The sequence below is a fragment of the Sorex araneus genome, chromosome X (genome assembly GCF_027595985.1).
Source record: "Sorex araneus isolate mSorAra2 chromosome X, mSorAra2.pri, whole genome shotgun sequence".
In the NCBI taxonomy this organism is placed as follows: domain Eukaryota; kingdom Metazoa; phylum Chordata; class Mammalia; order Eulipotyphla; family Soricidae; genus Sorex; species Sorex araneus.
Genome location: NC_073313.1, coordinates 266,875,166 through 266,895,298, shown reverse-complemented (window position 1 = coordinate 266,895,298; position 20,133 = coordinate 266,875,166). Strand labels below are relative to the sequence as shown.

Genomic DNA, 20,133 nt, shown 5'->3' with positions numbered 1-20,133 from the left:
ACCCGACGCATCTGCCGAACGGGATGGAGAACGTGGCACTGAGGGCGGGCGTGAGGCGGGGCCCGGCTGGCGGGCGAGGGCCAAGGCGCGGAGACCACCACACGCCCGGGGCGGCCCCTCCGGTGCCTGGTCTCCGGGGGGCGTCGCATGTGCCCCAACCCCACCCCACGGTCCCAGTCCCAGGAGGGACCCAGCACCAGCCCAGCCCAAGGGGAGAAAACAATGTCCTGTTTGTCCGGTGTCCCCCGCCCCCCAGAGCAGGACGGGATATCAGGGCGATGTGATCCGGGCACCGCCCCGCCCCCTGGAGGAAAACAACCCCAGCCCCCGGGGCCACCCACCTCCCAGGCAGGAGAGGGCAGCTGACCGCAGGCCACTGGGCACCAGTCTGTCCAGACCCAGTCCTCTTCATCCCCAGGCTGCCCTGCACACCCTCCCCTGCTCCCCCTGCACACCCTCCCCTGCTCCCCCTGCACACCCTCCCCTGCTCCCCCTGCACACCCTCCCCTGCTCCCCTGCACACCCTCCCCTGCTCCCCCTGCACATCCTCCCCTGCTCCCCCTGCACACCCTCCCCTGCTCCCCCTGCACATCCTCCCCTGCTCCCCCTGCACACCCTCCCTCTGCTCCCCCTGCACATCCTCCCCTGCTCCCCCTGCACACCCTCCCCTGCTCCCCCTGCACACCCTCCCCTGCTCCCCCTGCACACCCTCCCTCTGCTCCCCCTGCACATCCTCCCGTGCTCCCCCTGCACACCCTCCCTCTGCTCCCCCTGCACACCCTCCCCTGCTCCCCCTGCCAGCACCCTCCCTCTGCTTCCCCTGCCCATACTCTCCCTCTGCTCCCCCTGCGCACCCTCCCCTGCTCCCCCTGCACATCCTCCCCTGCTCCCCCTGCACACCCTCCCCTGCTCCCCCTGCACATCCTCCCGTGCTCCCCCTGCACACCCTCCCTCTGCTCCCCGTGCGCACCCTCCCCTGCTCCCCCTGCCAGCACCCTCCCTCTGCTTCCCCTGCCCACACTCTCCCTCTGCTCCCCCTGCACACCCTCCCCTGCTCCCCCTGCCAGCACCCTCCCTCTGCTTCCCCTGCCCACACTCTCCCTCTGCTCCCCCTGCACACCCTCCCCTGCTCCCCCTGACAGCAGTCTCCCTCTGCTCCCCCTGCGCACCCTCCCCTGCTCCCCCTGCCAGCACCCTCCCTCTGCTTCCCCTGCCCACACTCCCTCTGCTCCCCCTGCGCACCCTCCCCTGCTCCCCCTGCACATCCTCCCCTGCTCCCCCTGCCAGCACCCTCCCTCTGCTTCCCCTGCCCACACTCCCTCTGCTCCCCCTGCGCACCCTCCCCTGCTCCCCCTGCACACCCTCCCTCTACTCCCCTGCCCACACTCTCCCTCTGCTCCCCCTGCATACCCTCCCTCTGCTCCCCTGCCCACACTCTCCCTCTGCTCCCCCTAAACACCCTCCCTCTGTTCCCCTGTGCACCCTCCCCTGCTCCCCCTGCCCACACTCTCCCTCTGCTCCCCCTGCCCACACTCTCCCTCTGCTCCCCCTGCCCACACTCTCCCTCTGCTCCCCCTGCCCACACTCTCCCTCTGCTCCCCCTGCACATCCTCCCCTGCTCCCCCTGCACACCCTCCCTCTGCTCCCCCTGCCCACACCCTCCCTCTGCTCCCCTGCCCACACTCCCCCTCTGGAGGTAATGAGCATCTCTGCAGGAGCAGCTGGCCGAAAAGTCTAACACATCTTTCTCCCAACATCCTAGCGGGCGTGCGAGGGTCGGGGAGATGCAGCCTTTGGGGGAAGCCCCCGCCAGCAGTCCTGGGCCCGTCACCAGGGGACAGACCCTCGATCAAGGGGAGACTTGCACTACTCCCGTCAAAGTGACAGTCCCAAGGCCCAACCGGCCCTGGTGGCCACGGCTGCCGGCGGGTGTGTGAAGGTCAAGACCCACGAGGTGTCTCCCGCTTTGAAAGGGAGAGGAAGGAAGAGGGGAAACAGAAAGGGGGACCCCAAGGCTCCTGGGCAAGGAAGCCGGGCGGGCGGGCGGGCGGACAGGGCCGAGGAGACAGTCGCCTGCGGGAACACCGACAGGAAGTGCCCGTCACGGGGTCCAAGGGCGCCCTGCAGAGCTCGGCTGTGGAGCAGCCCTGACACCCAGAGTCCACGGCGGGCACCTGTCCCGGCCGGGTGCGAGAAAGGATGCTGGGTGACAACCCCACCCCGCCGGCCCTGCCCTCCGCCTGCAGGGCACCCGCTCCCAGCCCCCCGCCCATTCACAAGCCCTCCTGCAAGGAAGCGCCTTCCCCACCACCCGCCCAGGGCGCCCCTGGGTGTCAGCCAGCTCCACGCGGGGGAGGGGTCGCGGACAGACGGGAGGTCGGACCCCAAACCCCAAACCCAGCCTCGGGGTCGGAAAGGCATCTGGGCAGTGCCCCCGGCACACGCCCTCTCCCGGGAGCATGAGTCTGGCCGGACCGGAAGGCAGGGCCCAGCCCCCGCGGCACGCACAAAGCCCGCGGCCCTGCGCGAAATAACAGATGCTGTTGCCGAGATTAGGGCCAACATCTGCAGGGCGCACTGCACCGCTCAGGAAGAGGCACTCGGGAGGGGAAGGAATCACGGCGCTAAGCGCCGGGTCTGAACCCGAAGCCCTGGGCTTTAAAAATAACCAGGGCCTGGGCCGCCCTGCCAAACTCAGCCGCGTGAAGGAAGAACCCAAAGGCTGGAGACACACACACGCACACACACACCCGCACACACACACCCACACGCATGCACATACACACGCACACACACACGCACACACACACACATGCACATACACACGCACACACACGCGCGCACACACGCACGCACACACCCACACGCACGCACACACCCACACGCACGCACGCACACACGCATGCACATGTACACACGGGTGTGCCTGAACACCGGAAGACCGTGCCGGCAGTCAGAACAAGCCGGAGTGAGCCTCGGGCCGGGCGAACACCTGCGGGGCCCACGGGGCTGGGGGAAACGAGGGATTTTCGTCTTAAGGAAACCAAGCACCCGTTGGGGCCACGGAGGAGGTGCGGGACGCGGGTTCTGTTTTGGAGGCTCCTGCAGCTGCTCCGGCGGCTGCTCCTGCCCTCTGAGTCACTTCCTCGGGGCTCCCGGCAGCCCTTTCAAGCCGCTAATAACAGAGAGTTCACCCTCTGACAGGACGGGCTGGCGGCGCCCGGCGAGCTGCTCCCCGCGGCATCTGCCTGGCCCGCCCGCCCGCCCGCCGGGCGCGGGGAAAAGTCCCGGCACAGGGCTGCGGGGTGGGGCCAGGCTGGCCCTAGCCCCCAGGCCATGCCCACGGCCCCTCGGGGAGGGAAGGCCCGTGGGGCAGGCCTGGGCTCAGCCTCCCCCTGGGTGGCAGCGGTGGGGACAAGCGGCCGGCACGGTGCCACGACAGGGCAGCTCTGGCCCGTCCCTCCCCACACCCCCCAGCCCCCCCACCCACAGAGCGCAGCCCCCCAGCCCACCCGCGGCGCCAGCGCCCAGCCTCGGGCCCGCTGCAGAACTCGGGCGAGAGAGGGGTGAGTGGCCAGCCTGCTGCCTGGCCCCGCCAGGGCCACGCTCGGCTCCTGCCTCGCGGTGACACGCGGGGCGGGGGTCCATGCCCACCCCACGGCCAGGCCCAGCTCTGCCTCCCCAACCGCCCCGGCAACACACCCAAGCACGAAGGCCCCTGGTCCCTGCTTCTGGGACCCGGATCACAGCATCCTCCCTGTGCACGGCGGGCCCTGAGAGGGGACGAGAGAGCCAGCCCGGGGGAACGGGCACCCTGGCGAGGCTCGGGGCCCCCCGGAGACCCTGGTGTCCTCGGGCTGACTCCTGCCCTCCAGGAGCCCAGGCTAGGCCAGGATGGGAACAGGCCAGCCTCGAGGGAGAGCGCAGGACCCAAGGGGCGTCACAGACAGGACACAAGTGGGCGCGGAGGGGTCCAAGAGTGGTGGAGGGGTGTCAGGACGGGCCAGGCCGGGGACGGCGTCATCACAGACCACGGCCGCTGAGCCCACGACCCGGCCACGGCCAGCAGGGCAGGACCCCGCAGCCAGCCCCCTGACGAGCCCTCTGCCCTTGCTTGCAGGGGTGGGGGCGGCGGGAGGGGGTCTCGCCAGCAATTCTCAGACCCACACGGCAGTCCGGCGCGAGGGCCCGAGGATTCGGGCTGGTGCTGGGTGTGCCCGGGCATGCGGCAGGGGGCCAGGAGGCGCTGACCGTCCACACGGAGGGAGACCGGTCAGGTCTGCCCCACAAGCACCATTAACAGGGCCCCACGCCGGCTGGGGGGGGCGTTCCTCTCCCCCTCCCGCCTCCCCCTCCCCCCTCCCCCCTTATTCCTCACCTCACCCCTGCCCCCTCGCCTCTCACCCCTCCCCTGGCCTTCTCCACTCCCCGCCCCCTCCCAGCGTGCAGCACCGGGGGAGCAGCAGAGCCCCCCGCTCTGGGCAGGCGCGTGGCAGGGCCGGGGCTCAGTGCCCTGCCAGCCCTGACGCTAGTGCCAGGTGACCCGCGGGGGTCTCCCGAGGGTCCCCGAGCAGAGGCCCTCCCAGGAGGGCGAAGGCAGGACTGCGAGGTGGGGACTGAGCCCCCAGGGCTGATCCTGGGGCAGGACGCAGAAGCCACAGGGACCCCAGGGGGTGGGCAGGGAGCTGGCGCACGCCCATGTGCCCGCTGCTGGGAAGCTGAGTGACCGCGTGTGGCTGGGCCCCTCCACCTCAGCCCCACCACCCTAGGGGGGCTTCTGAAATGGGATTCGGACCCCCGTTCAGGCTGCTGCGCGTGGCCCCGGCACCCGCAGGCAAGGAGACGCCCACGTGCCAAGGCGGCCCCTGCCCCTCCCGGACCCCGACCTGTGGGTCAGGCCCCCTGAGCACCGGAGGCGGATGCCCGGGGCTGTGGGATCCAGGAGCAGGACAGGGCCGGGGAGGTGCTGGCCCTGGCCGCGGCCAAGCCCGGTCCAGCCCGAGGCGCAGAGCTGGCATGATCCCGGGGCACGGTTAGGTATGGCCCAGGCCAAGACCTGCACAACAATATGTATTTCGTTTTAATTAAAGTTTTAAAACTCCAGATACTCAGGTCAGAAGAGTAAGACCCTGAAGTCCGAGTCAGAGGAGGAAGAAACGCCACGTCACCCCCCAGCACCAGGCAACGCTTAAAGGCCCCCTGAGCCCACCCGCCACGGCCGGGCCCCCCCCCGCACCTGCACCCGGGGCGCCCCGAGTACCCGACACACACGTCAGCTCCTTCCTGCACAGGGCCACCCACCTGGACCGTCGCCGTGTGTCGGACACGGAGGCCGGGAAATGGGGGTGCCAGAAACCACGGCAGCCCCCCTCGGAGGCGGGGCAGGCCTGGGGGGCATCTGCAGAGCACAGACACCTACGGGCACACATGGCGAGCGCCTCTGATGGGGCCCGCGAGGATGTGCCGGCGCCCTGCTGAGGCCGCACCTCCACTTGCGGACTCAGAGACAGACGCCGGGCACGAATCCGGCCGGGGGGGAGGCCCAGGGTCCACACACCCCCCAGGCCTCGGACCTGGCCCCGCAGAGCCAGACTCTGCATGCCTCGACGCCACGGCCTCCTGCAGCCTGCAACAAGCAGAGCCACGGGCAGCCGGAGACAGGCAGAGGCCGGCGGGCGCGCGGGGCCGGGCACGACTCAACGCCTCCCCCCCGAGGGACGCGACGTGGAGCCTCGGTGGCACGTGCGGTGCGTCACGATCCCTCCCAGCCTCGTCCCGCACACGCAGGCCAGCCAGACGACAGATGCCAGAGTCTCTCCGAGAGCGCCAGGCCCGGGAACGGCGGCGGCACTGTGGGCGGGACTGCGGGGAACAGGAGCCCCGTCGGAAGGGGCCGGAAAAGCCGCGTTCACGGAGCAGACGCGCCTGCCCTGAGCACAGAGACAAGAGCAACGCAGGCCCCAAGCCAGAGTCGCCGGCCGACGCAGAGACTTCGTGAGAACCGCACGGGTGCGGACCACCAGGAAGGACCCCTGGGCCCCCGCAGAAAGGCAGGCCCGGGGCTCTCCACCAGAGCACGGGTCGGAGGGACAGACAGACAGACAGAGCAGGAACACGCAAGCCCGGCTTCTTGCTGGCATCGTGCGGCACTGCACCTGCTCAGGCTGGGGAACGGCGGGGGAGACGAGGGTCCAGCTGCAGAGCGGGGGGCGCAGGGCCCCCCCCCCCCCCGGCCGGCATGCAGGTGCCTCCAGGCGCGGCCCTGCGCTGCAGATGCTTTCAAGGTGTTTCATCAGACTCCGGCGGGCACTGCCAGGGCTGGGGAGGAGACGGGGCTGGGACACGGCACACCTTCCCGCCGCGAGCCAGCTCAGGGCACAGGGTCCTGCTGCCACGGCCCCGCCCCCACGGGACCCCTCCGCGGCCCTGTGCTGCCTGGACTCCGCCACCGGAGAAACCTGCAAGCGTCTCCACAGCCGACAGGGCACCAGGTAGGAGGAGTCAGGCCTGGTGCGAGGCCAGGTGCGGGCCTTTCCGGGAAACCAGGGATGGCCGGAGGGACCCTGATCACTGCCAAGCAGCAGCGGGCGGCCCCACCTGCCGTGCCCACCCAGATACCCCTGCAGACGCCGGCCCGCCCCGCGAGGCCCCTCTCTCCGGCGGAGGCTGGAGCAGGGCTGGGCTGGTGGCACTCGGCCAGGTGGACACTCCCTCCCAGCGCCCTGTCTCCTGGCCTCTGCTGGGGACACTGGTGCATGAAGACCAGCGCCTGACCTGCCGGGGCCAGCACCGCGGGAAGAAAACGGCTCTGACCAGCCACCGCCGGGGTCCACTGCACATCGGAGCCCCTGCCAGGGCCGAGGGGACAAAGCCAGGAGCCGGTCCAGGAATCCGGCTGGAGAAATGGGCGCCACTGGCCGGCGGAGAGGGAGCCGCAGAGACCACCACCGGGGACCAGGGGCCTGGAGTGGCCGGTCCCCTGCCCCTGCTGACCCGCTGCTCCTTCCTTCCCTATGGCCCAGCCCGCCAGAGGAGCCGGCCGGTGGGGCGGACAGGCCGGCACGGGGCAGGTGAACCTGGGCAGGGGCAGGAGAGGGTGCGTCGGCCCCCGACCAGCTGATCAGCGCCGCCCGCAGACGGCCAGACTTCTCCCAACAGCCCCGCCACACAGCGGCGGCCGCGCTCGGCCCTGACCCGGTCACCTGTCACCGGGGGCCCGGGGGCGCCAACCGCCCCCCCCCTGCAGCTGCCCCGGGGCGTGGGCCGGGCCGGGCCACTCGGGCGGGCGGCGGCGCCCCCACGCCCGTGCCCACGAGCCGAGCCGGCGGGCGGGCGGGCCCCGCGCGGGGGTCCGCACACGTGTCCGCCCCGCCGCCCCCGCGCGCGCGCCCCCCCGCGCCCTCACCTTCGATGGCGATGACGTGCTCCCGGATCTGGTTCTGCAGCACCGGCTCCTCCACGCGCTCCAGCAGCTCGTAGATGGAGTAGATGTTGGGGTGGACCGACTCGAAGCGCTGGATCTCGGCCCGGATGGCAGCCGAGTTGGCCAGCTGCTGCTGGTAGTTCATGGTGCAGCCGCGCGCCCCCCGCCGCCGCCCCGCGCCCCGGAGCCCGCGGCCCCCGGGGCGCCCCCCGGCCAGAAGAAAGGAGCGGGCGCAGCGGGCGCGGGCGCGGGCCGCGGCTCAGTTCATGGCCGGGACGCGCGGCTGAGCGGGGCCCCGCGGAGCGCGCCGCGGCCCGTCCGGCTCTAGGCCATCAACGCCGACGCGGCCAGTGCCCGGGCCGGGAGCGCGGCCCGCCCCGCCGCTGCGCCGCCCCGCGCGCCCGGGCCCCCCGCCGAGCCGGGACCGAGCCCAGGCGCCTCGCCAGCCGCCGAGCCCGCTCCGAGCGCCGCCGGCCGGCCCCCTCCCCGGCACGCAGCGCCCGGCCCGGCCCCGCCTCCGCCCCGCCCGCCGCTGCGTCCGCGCGCGCCGCCCCGCGCGCCGGATCCGGCCCCGCGCCCGCCCCGCCGCCCGGCACCCTGGGACTTGTAGTCCGCGGCGCGGGGCCGAGGCCGGGAGGGCGCGGGGGACCGGGGACGGGCGCGGGGGACCGGGGAGGGCGCGCGGGGACGGGCGCGGGGCCTGGGACGGGCACGGGGGGCGGGGAGGGTGCGCGGGGCGCCGGGGACGGGCACTGGGGTCCGGGAGGGCGCGCGGGGCCGGAGACGGGCGCGGGGCGCCGGGGAGGGCGCGCGGGGCCGGCCCCGGAGGCCTGGGACCCCGCGCGGGAGGCCGGAAAGGGCGCGAGGGTGGGGCGAGGTGGTCGGAGAGGGCGCGCGGGGGGGCGGGGTGGTCGGAGAGGGAGCGCAGGGGGGCGGGGTGGTCGGAGAGGGCGCGCGGGGGGCGGAGTGGTCCGAGGGGACCGGGGCGGGCGCACGAGACCGGGGACCAAGCGCGGGAGGCCGGGGGGGACGGGGAAGGGCGCGCAGGTCTGGGGACCAAGCGCAGGAGGGCGCGGGGGGGCCGGGGTGGGCGCGCGGGGGACGCTGGGGGCCGGAGAGGGCGGGCGGTCGGGGAGGGCGCGCGGGGATGGAGGGGGGGCGCGCGAGGTCGCGGGGGACCGGGGACGGTTCGCGGGGCCCTGGGAGGGCGCGCGGGGCGGGGAGAGAGCCCCGGCTTGGGGCGGCTGCCCCCGAGGTCCGGGTCCCGGGGAGACGGGGCGCGACCCCGCCTGCGTTTTGTTTGTTTTCCTCGCCGGCTCCCGCATGCTGCTTGGTAACTTTCTGCCTCTGCCCCCCCATTACTCCCCCCCAAAACAAAACACGGAGAGTGCGCGAGTGTACGGCTCCTCTTCCTCTCCACGGACCGCCCCCCTGCAAGCGAGGGGGCGTGGGGGTCCCGGCGGCTCCGTCCGCGGGCGCGGGGAAGTTTGGGCCCGGGGGCGGCGGCTTCAGAGCCCTGCCGCCCTCCTCTCCTTCCCTTTCGGCGCGAGGCTGCCGGCCGCGGGCCCGAGCGCGCCGCCTGCCCCCCTGCCCCGCCGCGCCCCGGCCGCCGTCCCGGGGAGGCCCGGGCGGAGCGCGCCGGCCTGGCCCGACCGCACTGCAGCAGCCGCACCGGCGCGCGGAGAGCTCGGCGCGGGCGAGTGTTGGAAACGTGCCGATCCCGGGGGCTGATCGGAGGCCGCAGGGGTCTGGCGTGTGCGTAGTGGCCGCTTCCGCCCCCACCGTGGCCCCTCTGAGTGGTTTTGTGGAACGGAAGCCCATGATGTCCCCTCCTAACGCCCGGGTCCCGTGTGGCCCTGGCGAGGCTAACGCAGGGTGCCCACGGGAAATGTGCCCACCTCTCCAGCCTGCTGGGCCATGGCCGACCTCCTCCTGGTCCTTTCCTTTTTCTTTTTTCTTTTCGGGTCACACCCGTCGTTGCACAGGGGTTACTCCTGGCTCTACGCTCAGGAATCACTCCTGGCGGTGGTCAGGGGACCCTATGGGATGCTGGGAATCGAACCCGGGTCTGCGGCATGCACAGCAAACATCCTCCTGCTGTGCTATCGCTCCAGCCCCTCCTCCCGGTCCTTGACTCACTTTGGTGAGTTCCTCCTGCCATGGGAGTATGCTCTGGCCCCCTAAGCCCCCTGATGCCCGAGATGTCGCCCCACCTTCCCACGCAGGATGGCAGCCACTGGAATTGCTCACCGGGGCTGGTGAGTTGGGGCCCCTTCTCTTCACGTGTGGCCAGCGGCCGCTCTCCCCGCCCAGCCCGACTCCGAAGCAGCACTCGTGCCCCTGGTGACTGCCTGTAAGTCCTGCAGTCTGGCCGGCGGCTCTTCCCGCCCCGCTGCTCTGAATCCGGAGCGGTTCCTCCTGCCCTCGGTACCCTTCTAATCCTTTGCCTTTTCTCGTCCTTTCCTCATCCCCCAGGTTTTCCTTTCCACCTCCTGCTGGGGTTTTTCTATTTGGTTGGTTTGGGGGGGGGAGGGTCGCACCCAGGGGTGTTCAGGGCCTCCTCCTGGCTCTGCTCAGGGATCACGCCTCAGGGATCCCTCGGGGGACCCGGGGCAGCTGGGGATCAAACCTGGGGTGGCCACAGGCAAGGCAAGCGTGCCCACCGTGCCGTGTCTCCAGCCCTGCTGTGGGTCCTTGGGGGTCACATGGGCAGTGGGCTCCTCCCTCGTGCCCTGGCCGTGGCCCGAGTCCCCCGGGCTTCAGCACCTCCCAGGCTGACTCGTGAGCTAAACTGCCCGTTTCTCTGCGTGCTGACATGCGTCCTGGGCCAGGGACGCTGCTGTCCCGAGCAGCTGTGGGAGCTGGGGTGTCCCCTCGGTGCCCAGAAGCACACTGTGTGTGTGTGTGTGTGTGTGTGTGTGTGCGCGCGCGTGCGTGCGTGCGTGCACAGGGAAGCACTGCAGAGGGTCCCTGACCCATCGTGTGTGTGTGTGTGTGTGTGTGTGTGTGCGCGTGCACGCACGTGCACAGGGAGGCACTGCAGAGGTCCCTGGCCCACCGGGGTCTGGGAAAGATGCTTGGGTCAGCCCAAGGTTCAGGGGCGAGTGTGGAGCAGAATCTGGCCACAGGGCCGTTTCAGGTCCAAGATCGACTGCCCCGTGCTTCCGCCACGCTCGCTGGCCCCTGGCCAGCCCTTCAGTAAAGCCGGAGCCCTCTCCTCTCCGCTCGGGGTTTCCTCTTCCCGAGAGCCTCCCTCACGCCCAGCCCACCTTCTCCCCGATGCCGTTTCCTCCCTGGCTTCCCTGCTGAGGCGGGAGGGAAGGGCCCGTCAGGCCAGACAAACACTAACACGGGGAAAGCGCTTGCCTGGGCTGCCGCCGACCACAGATCCTGGGCACCACTCACGGCCCCCAAAAGCACGAAGAGGGAGCCCAGAGACACCCCATCCTAACCCCTGATGCCTGGGAACCTGGTGGCTTAGGTGGTCCAGGCCCTGTCTGTGGCTCAGCTGAGACGGTGCTGGGCTGTGTGTGTGTGTGTGTGTGTGTGTGTGTGTGTTGTCTCCCAAGGTCATCACGAGCCCCTTAGAAGAGGCAGGTGGGAAGTGAGCCGGAGAAGGCCGTGAGAGCACGGGACCAAGGGTCAGACTGTTCGTGAGCTCAGGTTCAGGTGCTCCCCCCAAGGCCACATACCCAAGATCAAGAGCCAGAGCCAGGAAGAAGAGTTTACTGGGAGAATTGCAGAGACCCTCTGCTGAAACCCTCCCTCCCGGGCTGGGCTTGGGGGTCTCTGTCGGGGGGCGAGTGAGTTGCAGGTTTAAGGTTGCAGGCAGGGCAGGTCTGTCTCGAGGCGGCCCGGGCTGGGTCCTCGGAGGATAAGGGTCTGTTCAGGCAGGCAGCACCCTTCCCCGGGGTCTGCCGGTCACCGCGAGTGCTTCACGAGGGGCCGCCCTTGGCCCTGCCCGGGGAGAGGGGCGTCCCTGGCAGGGCGGGCGCTGGCCAAAGTGTTCTCAGAGGCGCGTTATCGCTCCCCCTCCGGCCGCACCTGGCCCGGTTCAGCACCCAGCACACAGGTGACACGGTTTCTTAAGGTTGAGGGCAGGGATGGGACAGTGGGGAGAGGTTACAGGGGAAAGGATGGGGCCTCCAAGGCTTCTCGGCTTACAGAAGGGGGCCGGGAGACGCCACTCCGCTGGCCTGGCCGCAGGAAGGACATTGAGCCAAGGACTGGGAGTGGACACCGGGACGGGTGGAACCATGCATGGTCCCCGAGCTTCCAGCGGGTTCCATAGAGCACGTGACACTTGCTCTGCGTCTGCCTCAGCACCCGCCCCCGCCCCTACCTCCTGCTGCCTTGGGGGGATACTGGGTCCCCCAGGGAATAGAGGCTCCCCAAGGGCAGGATTTTCCAGCCCCCCGAAGAAGCACCTGACTCGTATCCGGTCCCCAATAGCTCTGTCAAGGCCCTCTGCTTGACGATACATTTGTCTGAAGTTACTTCATGGCTGACTTCCCCGCCGCGCTGTCATCTCCACGACAACCGCACCCGCTGTCTTCCCGTCCCTCTGGGGAATGCTTGTTTATTTAGGGGTCGCGCCCAGCCCTGTCTGGGGACCAAACAGCCCCCGGCTCCTTTCCCAGTCTGCCTCCTGCCTCCCTCTCCAAATGACCTTGTGATGACCTTGAGCGTTCCCAGGTAATCCACGAAGGCGGGTGTACAGACACACACACACACACACAGCCTGAGCCAGGTCACAGAGCAAAGCCCTCTGCACCATGCCCCCAGCCCCCGCGGGGAGTGACGGAGCCCGTCTCAGCCGGGCCGGGGCTCGGCTCATCACGGCAGGCTCCGCTCGGCTCCAATAAACGTTGGCTGGATTGAGAAATAATGATTTTCCCGGCTCCCCGGGCCCTCGTCTGCTCACTGTCCGCACCATAGTAGAATTATCTCAGGTGGACAGAGCTTAGAATTCTGGTCCTTTCTGAGGGGGGAGGGGATTTTTCTGCCACTCTGCAGCCGTCGTTCCAGGTGGTGGGGGACCAGGGGCAAGGGGGCGGTGGGGGGCCAGGATTCAAACCCAGGGCTGCGTGCCCCCACCGGCTGTATCCGCTGTGAGGCCTGACCTCTAGCTCAGGCCGGCTCTGACCTCGCCGTCAGACGGTGGCCAAGGGAAGTGTGATCTCGCTCATTCGTTCTCTGGCTCCTGCTGTGTGCTCGGGCAGTGCGAGGTCACGGACATGCAAAGATGAGGAGGACGACCCCTGTCATCAAGAGTGAGGGCTCGAGGGGCCGGAGTTTAGGACAGAGGGGAGGGAGCTCACCCTGCACGCAGCTGACCCAGCTTCCGTCTCTGGCAGCACCAGGACGGACTCCTGAGTGCAGAGCCGGCCAGGGGTGCTCCCCAAACGAGCAACAGCTCAAGGGAGGGACCTCCAAAGACACGTCGAGGGGACAGTCAGCTAAGGATGGGCCGTGGGGCCCGCTGCTGAGATGGCGCGTGCACAGACGGGAAACCGGCCTGAGAGGGGGCCCGGGGAGGGGCCCCTCGCTCTCAGGCGGACTGGGGAGCGTGAGTCACCCGGGAACTCTAATCCAAAGTGTGACTTAGCCGGCAGTGTGGCCCGAGTGGCCCAGTGGCATCTTCCACAGAAACCACTTCACAGCCGGGACCCAAGCCCCCGGCGCGGCCCGGAGCCCTCAGACGCAGACCCAGCCGCTGCAGGGGCGGCGAGAGCTCGCATCTGAGCGTCTCCGAGGGCTGGAGGCCCGGAGCCCTCGAGGGACTGTGGATCTGGGGTGCTGTGCCGAGTCGGGGTGCCGCTGGCCTCGTCCTATTACTGGTGTGTGTGTGGAGCCTGGCAGTTGGGGTCTTCGGGCTCCTGGGGTTATGGGGTGGGGGCCAACCCCAGAACAGGAGAGCAGGGGGCCTGGGAAGAAGGGGAAGGCAGACCCCTTTCTCAGACTGGAGAAACTACAGCAGTTAAGGCACTGACCCGGGTTCGATTCTTGGAATATGGTCTCCCAAGCACCAGGAATGATCCCTGAGAACAGAGTGAGGAGTCATCCCTGAGCACTGCAAGATGTGGCTCAATGCCAAAATGAACAAACAAAAATATGACCCCCCCCAAAAAAATACTCCCTTTTAAGCTTTCCCCGTGGACAGCGTCTCCTCTCTGGAGAGAGGCCGCATGGGGAGTCCCTGCAGCGCGCCCTGCTGGACTGTCCACCCCGCCTCCCTGCCACTCTGGTGCCCCTCCAGCCCCGCCGGCGAGACCGGGCACTAATGACGGCACACCTGGAAGGCAGAAGCAAGTGCGTTTCGCCACGCGGCATGACTACTGCCGGCCCCACGCCAAAGCCAGGTGCAGGCTGGGTTGCGTCACCGCCCCCAGCCCCTCGCCCCTGACCCCCTAGCCTCTCCCAGGGAGCCCAGCGCCACCCGCAGCTGTATTAAAGGTCAGGCCAACGCGTGCTCTAGAAATAACTGGAACTGGGACTTTGCTCTCTGAGTGCTCTGTTAGGGTCTCGGTTGTTCCGGGGACTTGGCAGCTTTATTCGGGCGGAGAGGATGGCTCATCCCTGGGACAGCAGAGGCTAGCAGAGCCCTCGCTGGCCTTCCACCGGGCGTTCCCACTCGCCTCCACTCCCCGTGGCCGTGACACAAATGACCACAAATTTAGACTCTTAAAACAACGTTGGTTTATTCTGGATTATCCCAGAGAGTCTCTTGCCCACCCGCTTGACTGTCTTCCCTGGGGCCCCTCGGAGGGGATGGGCTCCAGCTTCCCTCCCCGCCCCGAGCAGAGCTCCTGCTTCCCGAAGACCACCGGAACCTAGTCACAGCCAAAAGGCCCCTCTCCACACGTTCGGACGGGCCTCATGCATGAAGGTGCCAGCAGAGGAACCCAGGTGTGTGTAATCCCATCAACGGCCAACATCCAGAGACTTAAAAGCAAGCTCTCAGAAGATATCTTATAACCTACCTCTCCCTCTGGGAGAAACTCGCAAGCTACTGAGAGCTTCCTGCCCACATGGGAGAGCCTCGCAAGCTTCCCATGGTGTATCCATATGCCAAAGCCAGTAGCCAGCTGGATCTCATTCCCCTGACCCTGAGGCCTTTAGAGGCTTCTAAAATCCTAGGGATAGGGCGAATGTAGAGGTTACTGAGCCCGCTCGAGCCACTCGACGATCAACGGGATTTCGTGATTTCATGATCCCGGAGATCAGTCGTCTGAGTGGGCCTTGGGGAGCTGGTGGAGGCAGGGATGGGAGGGGTCAGCAGGGTTATGCTCCTTGGGGGGGCGCTGAGAGACTCTTCTTGCCTACACCCACGTTCCTCGCGTCCAGCTTTCCTCCTCCCTCGACGCAGCCTCCACCCTCTGACTGTCTTGGAGGGCTCGCGTGGTACACGGAGCCCACGCGGAAAGCACGGGCCCCTGCTCCAGCCCTGCAGGCCTCTTGCTCCTTCTCACAGCTTCTGGGGGGGCCTGGGTGTCTCCAGACCATTGTTCTGGCGGCCACCGCGGCTGCAAAGCCCACTGAGAGGCGGTTTTCACGTGTCACTGAAACACACCAGGACACGCCCCGGTCTGTTTCCACACCACGCGGCCAGGGGCAGGTCCGCCTGCAATCAGCCTGCTGGAAAGAAAAGCATAAATGCTGTCGCCCGTTTCCTCTCCCGCTGGTGTCTTAAAGGGCCGCCAATAAAACGCCCAGGGCGGTGCGTTTTATTGAAAGGTCTCGATGATAATACAGCGATAATAGTAAAAGCAGGGAGCCCTGTCCCTGTCGGAGGAAGAGTTTCCTGCATACGTCAGTGTTTCTGATATACGGCCGTGTGTCCGTCTTTCTCGGAGGAGCTGCCTGTCCGCCGACTACTGTCACCTTACTGATGGCCCTTCATCAACTCAGACACGGGTGAGGTGCCGACTCTGGTTCTGTCCCCACGTGGTCACCAGCACCGCCGGAGTCGGGAGTAAGCCCTGAGCGCTCCGGGAGTGCACCCTCCCCCACAAGAGAGAAGGAAAACGAGCAGGTGGGGCCAGAGATGAAACTGGGCAGCGGAGACCTGCCCTGCACAGGTGAGGCCCTGGGCTCCGTCCCTAACCTGCGGAATAACAACAAGAACACGTGTAGCAGGAAGTCCTAATGACACCTTCTGAAATGCACTAGAAATCTAGATGTCGACCTCTGAGCACTGCTGGGAGTGACCCCAGGGCCCTGAGCACTTCTGTAGAGGCCCCACAGTGTGGCGGGCACTTGGTGGGCGGACGTGAGCCTCCCTCAGCACCCCACCCCCAAATCCTGGAGCCTTTCCCAGGAGCGATCACAGGGCCACCTGGCCCAGGAAAGCCCTCCCTCAGAAGTGGGCCACCCTTCCCAGAGGCACACAAGCCAATTTCGGAACCCAGTGGCTTCTAGCAGAAACGCTTCTAGAACTGTGAACTAGCTACGGCCCCGTGCCGCCCCGGGGGAAAAGGGCATTGTCCCTTCCGCCTTCTCCCCTCAGTGGCAGCATGGTGACCGCCATCTTCCAGAGCCTATTGGACAGAGGTACGAGTTTGCAGTGACAGGGAGTGCGGGGAATCTCCAGATGCAGGGTCAGACCCCGAGCAGCCACCCACGAACGGCTCCTCCGTTCCTGAACGGCCACGATCCCAGAGCCACACAAACCAATTTCGGAACGCACCGGCTTCTGGCAGAGATCCTTCTGGACTTAATTACTAAAATACCAGAAATCCAGGGCTGGAGCAATAGCACAGCAGGGAGGGCGTTTGCCTTGCACGCAGCTGACCCGGGTTTGATTCCCAGCATCCCTGAGCACCGCCAGGAGTAATTCCTGAGTGCATGAGCCAGGACTAACCCCTGTGCATTGCCAGGTGTGACCCCAAAAAAAACAAAAAAAATTTTTTTAAATACCAGAAATCCAAAACCATGCAGCCGCAACAGCAGCTGTACGACATCATATGCTCTTTCTTATCAGCAACAGAAAACAAATTATCAAATGGTGCCTTTTCGGATGGTCTGATTGTTGGGGGGAAATTCCAAATAATAATAATGGGTTTTCTGTCGGAACATTGAAAGCAAAGTAAAGAGAGTGAGGTGAGAATCATCTGCCACACAGGCAGGGTGGGGGGCGGGCGGGGGGTATACTGGGGTTCTTGGTGGTGGAACATGTGCACTGGTGAAGGGATGGGTGTTGGATCATTGTAGGACTGAGAATTAAACCTGAGAGCTTTGTAAACTGTTCTCACGGTGATTCAATTAAAAAAAAAAAAAAAGAAATGGGCCACCCTGTCCATAGGGGACCCCTTTCTGACACATTGAATTGTCATGGGACCCCCCCCCCTTCGAGTGACCCTAAAACCTTGGCATTCCATGCAGTTGGCCGGAGCAGCTCCTGAGCCAGTGAAAGGGAAGTTCTGGTCCCACCATGCCTTCTCCCTGGGCTGGGGGGCCCCGCAGCCCCCAGCAGAGGGTGTCTCCAGCTGTAGGGCCTGGCCCGCAGCCCCCCGCAGCTCTGAGTGTTCCTGGATGTTCCAGCAGTGCTGCAAAGTAGCTGCATTCTCCTGCCGGTCCCCCTCCCCCATCATCTACCTGCTCCTGACCCCGCCCCGGGCTTGGGGCTGGAGGGCGGGGAGCCCCGACGGGCACCTGACCTGGGTCTCCACGTGCTCCCTCACGTGCTGGCCCGGATGTTTATGGCAACAGGCGCCAGAGGAGCCGTTCCTCCCTGTGCCAAGCACAAAATGCATCATCATTCCGAGCGTGCGAATTCTCTCCTAAGTGGGAGATTAATTGGCTTCCCTGCTCTGGGATCTGATTGGGAGGCGGGGCGCGGGCACGTTGCTTTGGCTCGGGAACAAATTAGACATTGAGAAATCAGATGCAAATGAGGAAGTTTGCAGACACTTTTTGAAATGATATAATCGTCTCCCGGATCCTGTGTAAACCAAGTAATGACGGAGAAGGGTCCTATTGAGGCAGGGACGGGAAAACGCGCTGATGTTTACCAACAACTGTCTTTGTTCTGCTGGATTGGCTGGCCCTGGGCGGAGCCGCCTGCCCGGAGTCTACTGGCCGGATCATCTGCTTCCGTGCCTCTGGGGCCTTTGGGACCCCTCCGGGTCTGACACATTTGGGGACCTGCTCCTGCTACAGACAGCGGACAAGCAACCAAGGGGGGTGCTTTTCTGGTCTTCAGTTTTCATCGGGTTTCCAAATATAGGCTCCATTGAAATATTTATGGGATCACCAGTAAGTGCTCAGCCAACACCTTTCCACTAATCTAAACGCCTAGTGTGGCTGTGTGTCTGTCCACCCAGGAGTGAGGGTTGTAGGGAGACAGGGACTGTCTGACACTTACACCCCACGTTTCTGCACACGTGGCTCCATTCCCAGCGCAGTGTCTGTCTGTCTGTCTGTCTGTCTGTCTGAGTTCCTGGCAGTGGCGTCTGTCTCTCTGCGTGCTCACATGTCCCCGGTGACAGGCGGCGGCCACGCGGCGCCATGCGTGTCTGGATCCAGGTGCGGCTGTGCGGCTGCCGGCCCCGTGGGCTCCGGCCCTGAGTGGGCGCTGTGCGGGGCTGGCCAGCCCCCCCCACCCATGCCCTGGCTCCCACAGCCCGGGCGTGAGCCGTGAGCATGTGCGGTGGGAAGGCACATGCCAGGCTGCCATCCAGGGCCAACTTGGCACCCGGCACAAGTGCCGGCTTTCCACAGACACCTCCGCACACAGGCACCCCTGGGTGGGCGCGGAAGCCCCCGTTGGGAGCTGCCTTCTCGCCTGAGAACAGGCGCTCAGGCTGGAAGCACGCGCGGTTCTCTCGGAGAGAAGCGGGAGACGGGCCGGTCACGGGTCCTTCACCGGGTCCCCTTGCCGCTCAGCTCCCCTGGGACCCGGGTCCAGCTTGCAGGGAGCCACCACGTACACCAAAGGCCCCTCCGCAGGCCAGGATGGGGCGAGCAGGGACGTGAGTGGGTGCTGCCCGCAGACCCCACCCGCAGCTGGACCTCAGCCCCCAAGCTGGACTCTGGGCCCCCACCTGGAGCCTGGGCCCCTCCGCTGGCCCCTGGACCCCCAGCTGGCCCCCAACTCTCCACGGCTGGCCTGTGAACCCCACGATGCTGCACTTCCAGACACTTCGGGGAGCCGCCGGCCTGGTGAGGCACCAGCTGGGCGTCACTTGCCCGTCGGTGCCGGCGTATGCCACTCAACCGCCGTGGTGCCACAAAGCAGGTGCCGGGAGCTCCTGGATGAGCACGTGATCACGTGATCCCTGCTCCCGTCCCGGCCCTGCTCTGGGGCGCGGGGACCCTCCATCTGCTGCCTGCCCCTGGCTCAGGAGTACAGAGTCAGAGATAGGGCAAAGGTCAAGGAGTGGGGGTCAAAGGTCAAGGGGTGGGTCAAAGGTCAGGCCCCCAGGAGTGCCAAAAGAGTCCCCCGACTTGAATACCAAGCGGTCCGTGGCCTTCAGGCTGTGCCTTTCTCCACTGTAACCCGGCCCTGTCCCCTTGTCCGGGCGCTGTCCCCCCAGCCCTGTTGGTGGCACCAGCCACTCCCGCTTGTCTTCGCTGCCCCTGTCACCACAGCCTGGGGGCCTGCCCTGAGTGCTGCAGCTTGAGTCCTTCGCCACAGCTCTGGGCACCACGGCCCTTCGCAAGCCTGTCGCCCCCCCACACGTGAGGTGCTCCGGAGTCTAGGCGGGGCCTCACCCGGCACGTGCCGACCTCTGCGTCTTTATTTCTGCATTTTAGGGGCCGCGCCTGGGGACCCTCAACCCCGCAGTTGGCCTGACCTGACCAGCTCTGTGCCAGGACCTGGGTCCAGCCAGGCCTGGCCCGGTGGAGCTGGGGGCTCTCCAGGGGTTATTCCTGACTCTGCTTGGGGGGCCTCTGGGGTGCTGGGGACCACACCCAGCGGGTCGTGCGAGGCCAACGCCCTGCTCTCTGTGCTCCCTCGGGCCCTGCTCTCTGTGCTCCCTCGGGCCCTGCTCTCTGTGCTCCCTCTGGCCCTCGGATTTTCAGTGTTTTTACAGGGAATTTCCCAGTCCCTGTGGTGGGTGGAAACGGGCTCCTGGGAGCAGAGCCTGGGAAATTTCCCAGCCTGTTGCGTGTGGGGATGCGGATGCAGTTACTATGGTAATACAGGTCTGGCTGGTCCAGTGCTGGGCCCGGCGCTGAAGGCCACAGGCCACCCGGCTGCTGGGCAGTGGCACGTGGTGAAGGAGTCGAGCTCGGGGTCCCATCCATGCCGGGCAGGCGCCTGTCCCTGGAGCTCTCACCGCGGGGAACTTTAACTCTGGCAGCGGCAGAGCGGAGATGGGGGCCGGCAGCATTCCCCTGCGGGCGCGGGGGCTGGCGAGGTCTGAGCAGGCTGCCTCCCCCACCCCTGCCTCTCTGCAGCCCTCTCAGGACTCCAGGTGACTGACTGTTTATGTAGTGTCCCTGTCACCAGGAGTGGCTGCACAGGCTGGGGGGGGGACAGGATGTGACGGGGTGCGTCCCTTTTTTTTTTTTTTTTTTTGCTTTTTGGGTCACACCCAGCAATGCACAGGGGTTACTCCTGGCTCATGCATTTAGGAATCACCCCTAGCAATGCTCAGGGGGCCATATGGGATGCTGGGATTTGAACCCTGGTCGGCCGTGTGCAAGGCAAACGCCCTACCCGCTGTGCCATCACTCCAGCCGTGCATCCCATTTTTGTTTGG

The 20,133-nt window shown here is 66.8% G+C and overlaps 1 protein-coding gene across 3 annotated transcripts in view; it reads right to left on the bottom strand.

Moving 5' to 3' along the window:
• AGAP1 (ArfGAP with GTPase domain, ankyrin repeat and PH domain 1) overlaps positions 1-7,863 on the bottom strand; it is a 275,018-nt gene extending 267,155 nt beyond the window's left edge. For 2 of the 3 annotated variants that reach the window (XM_055123421.1, XM_055123422.1), the window contains exon 1: positions 7,406-7,863. In XM_055123421.1, the coding sequence (XP_054979396.1) occupies positions 7,406-7,568 (163 nt within the window). In that variant the 5' untranslated portion in view covers positions 7,569-7,863. The remainder of the gene's footprint in view (positions 1-7,405) is intronic. The other variant, XM_055123420.1, reaches the window with a different exon arrangement.
• Between the last annotated feature and the right edge of the window lie 12,270 nt (positions 7,864-20,133).